The 2796-nt window shown below is 40.6% G+C and overlaps 1 protein-coding gene across 1 annotated transcript; it reads right to left on the bottom strand.

The window, feature by feature from the left end:
* Nucleotides 1-512: 512 nt before the first annotated feature.
* Nucleotides 513-2728, bottom strand: LOC107660845 (E3 ubiquitin/ISG15 ligase TRIM25-like). Its single transcript, XM_016450270.1, has 4 exons — nucleotides 2080-2728; nucleotides 1069-1164; nucleotides 808-988; nucleotides 513-532 (listed from the first exon to the last, which is right to left on the bottom strand). Exons 1-4 carry the CDS (start codon nucleotides 2650-2652, stop codon nucleotides 513-515), a joined length of 870 nt encoding a protein of 289 aa, XP_016305756.1. The 5' UTR covers nucleotides 2653-2728.
* Between the last annotated feature and the right edge of the window lie 68 nt (nucleotides 2729-2796).

The following is a 2796-nucleotide window of genomic DNA, read 5'->3' on the forward strand; positions in this document are numbered from 1 at the left end:
CGTAGATCTGTTCAGGAAAAGCAGCTCAAAGGCTACGATTAGATTGAGCATTATGGGAACACTTTACAATACTGCTGCACTAATATGCATTAATTCATTCTTAACTAATGCGCAGATAACCACGAGTTAATGCACAACTTCTTAAGAACTAAATCATTCATTAATGATTTCTACATCAGCAACTAATAAAGAGTCTATCTGATTAATAGATTAAGTAATATATCAATTGCTATTAATTTAAAGTGTCAACCTGTATTAAATCCTTAATAACATGTAGTATTAACTAATAGTGTAATTTAATGTGTTACTTACCACAAAGATATGCATTTCAACTTACAGTTATTGCTTTAATTAATCATTAGCTAATGATTTGCAAAGATATGACTTTACTTGTTGAGGCACATATATTAACTCATTGTTAAGTATATGTCCTTATGGTTAGGGGTTTTGCTATCCCCACCAAAGTTTGAGGTCTGTGGGACTGTTTGGACAGCTGCACAGTGAATGTAATGTCAGAGAAGCAGTGGGACGCCTACAAGTGATTTAAAGGGAAAGAAATGTTCTGACATGAGACCCATTTGAGCAAGATTTCCAGAGCTGAAAGACATTCGTCTCTTTCAGAAGAAGATGATCAGATGAGAGTCTGACTGATGATTATATAATAAGACACTCATGAACTGTTTCTCTGTGAGTCTCTGTCACAGCAGGATCTGCTCAAGTCCACTATGATCCTGTTCTTCTAGATCTGTGTTACCTGCAGGAACTGGATGTGATCCTGTGTGTGCTCCAGCTGCGCCAGCTCAGCGTCTCTCCTCCTCAGATCATTGATCTCCTGCTCCAGTCGCTCCAGTCGTCCTTCAGCTCGACTCACTGCAGTCTTCTCCTGATCTCTGATCAGCCGTATCAGCTCAGAGCGGCTTCTCTCAATGGAGCGGATGAGCTCAGTAAAGATCCTCTCACTGTCCTCCACTGCTGTCTGTGCAGAGCGCTGTTAGGACACACAGTGATTCAGGCTTCAGTGAGTCTGAACTGAGACGGAGACAAACTTCTCTTCTTCTCCAGACTCACCTTATGAGACTCCACAGCCTCTCTCAGCTGCTGAAGATCTTTCTCTCTCTGCTGGATTCTCTGCTGGAACGTCTTCTGCGTCTTCTTCAGCTGCTTCTGCAGGACAAACAGATGATAGTGAACATCACAGAAAACTATACTGACATTAAATCATCAAGTGAAGAGATGAATCCAGTAAACATGGAGCTGATAACTAATGACTGTAGGTTCAAACTCCAGAAGGGACAATTGATCATTTACCACCATCTTACATGAATTAAGGCCTGTTTCAAACTACAAGTGTAAGTATTATAAAAGTGAAACAGACACAGACGTAGAGCTTCACACTGAGAGTGTTTCTGTGTAATTAAAATGTGGCCAGACAGAAAATAAATGAACAAAGTGAAGCTATAAATGACTGAAATCATCTGGATTCAGTCAGATTTACTGAACAGAAAGTCGTCTGTCACTGCATTTATATTGTATTTTGACGGATGAAAGTATGTATTTTGTCAAAGAACGGGTGAATAGTCACACTGTCACAACGCTGTGTTGTTAGTACACATGAACACGATGATGAAGGTTACAGGCAGTCTTTAATAAATCCACAGGCAAGATATACAAACAGAGAGAACTGCTACAACACATCTAAACACGGAAGAGACCCGACAGTTATGACCGGAAACAAACAAACTAAAGCACTAAATCAAACGAGGCTAATAAACCATACACACCTGAACTAAATGATGAAATCAAATCACTAACCATGACAATGAAAATGGTGCAGACTGAAAACAAAGTACAAACCCTGAATGTGTGACAACTCCATTATTTGATGTTGCTTAATCAAAGCCTATTTTATGAAAGATTGTATTGATAAAGGTTTACTTTTTCAGCAAACTCTTCTTGCAGCTGCTGTTCATTTCTGCTGTCGTGTGACGTGTGAATGCTGTGAGCTGTTCATATGGTGCTGATATAAACACATATGAAACGAGTCTCAGCAATATTTCATCAGTGTCTAGTGTTAAATACCTGTTTCTCTGTCCTCTGTGCTGCAGCTGATACAGTGTCGTGGTTTTTATGTTCATCCATCGTACACAGCACACATATACATTTCTGATCAGTGCGACAGAAAACCTCAAGGAGCTTCTCATGTTTCTGGCAGATCATCTCCTGCAGTCGTCCAGTGGCTTCAGTCAGATTGTGTCTCTTTCCTTTAAAGAAACTCTCATGTTGTTCGAGGTGATTCTGACAGTAAGAGTTCAGACACACCAGACAGGACTTGACGGCTTTGTATTTTCTTCCAGTACAGACGTCACACTGAACATCTCCAGCTCCAGCAGGAACCACACTTTGAAGTTTAGTCTTCTTCAGTTTCTCCAGCATTTCAGCAAACACCACGTTCTTAAATAAAGCAGGTCTTGGACTGAAGGTCTGTCTGCACTGAGGGCAGCTGTAGACTCTCTTCTCATCCTCCTGATCCCAGCAGTCTGTAATACAGCTCTTACAGTAACTGTGTCCACACTGGATGGTCACTGGATCCTTCAGGAGATCCAGACACACTGCACACATGAACTCATCCTGAAAAACTCTGGCTCCTGCCATTTTACTGCTTAAATACAGAGACACAAACACACAACAGCTCAACTACACTTCAGTTTCTCTTTTCCTGAACATGCGTGTTTCCTGTTTCCTGCTTCTGTGTTTGAGTCACATGAGTAAAAAAAAAAAAGCTGCTTCCTCATTCCT

This window comes from Sinocyclocheilus anshuiensis, unplaced genomic scaffold, assembly GCF_001515605.1.
Source record: "Sinocyclocheilus anshuiensis isolate Anshui unplaced genomic scaffold, SAMN03320099.WGS_v1.1 scaffold1875, whole genome shotgun sequence".
NCBI lineage: Eukaryota > Metazoa > Chordata > Actinopteri > Cypriniformes > Cyprinidae > Sinocyclocheilus > Sinocyclocheilus anshuiensis.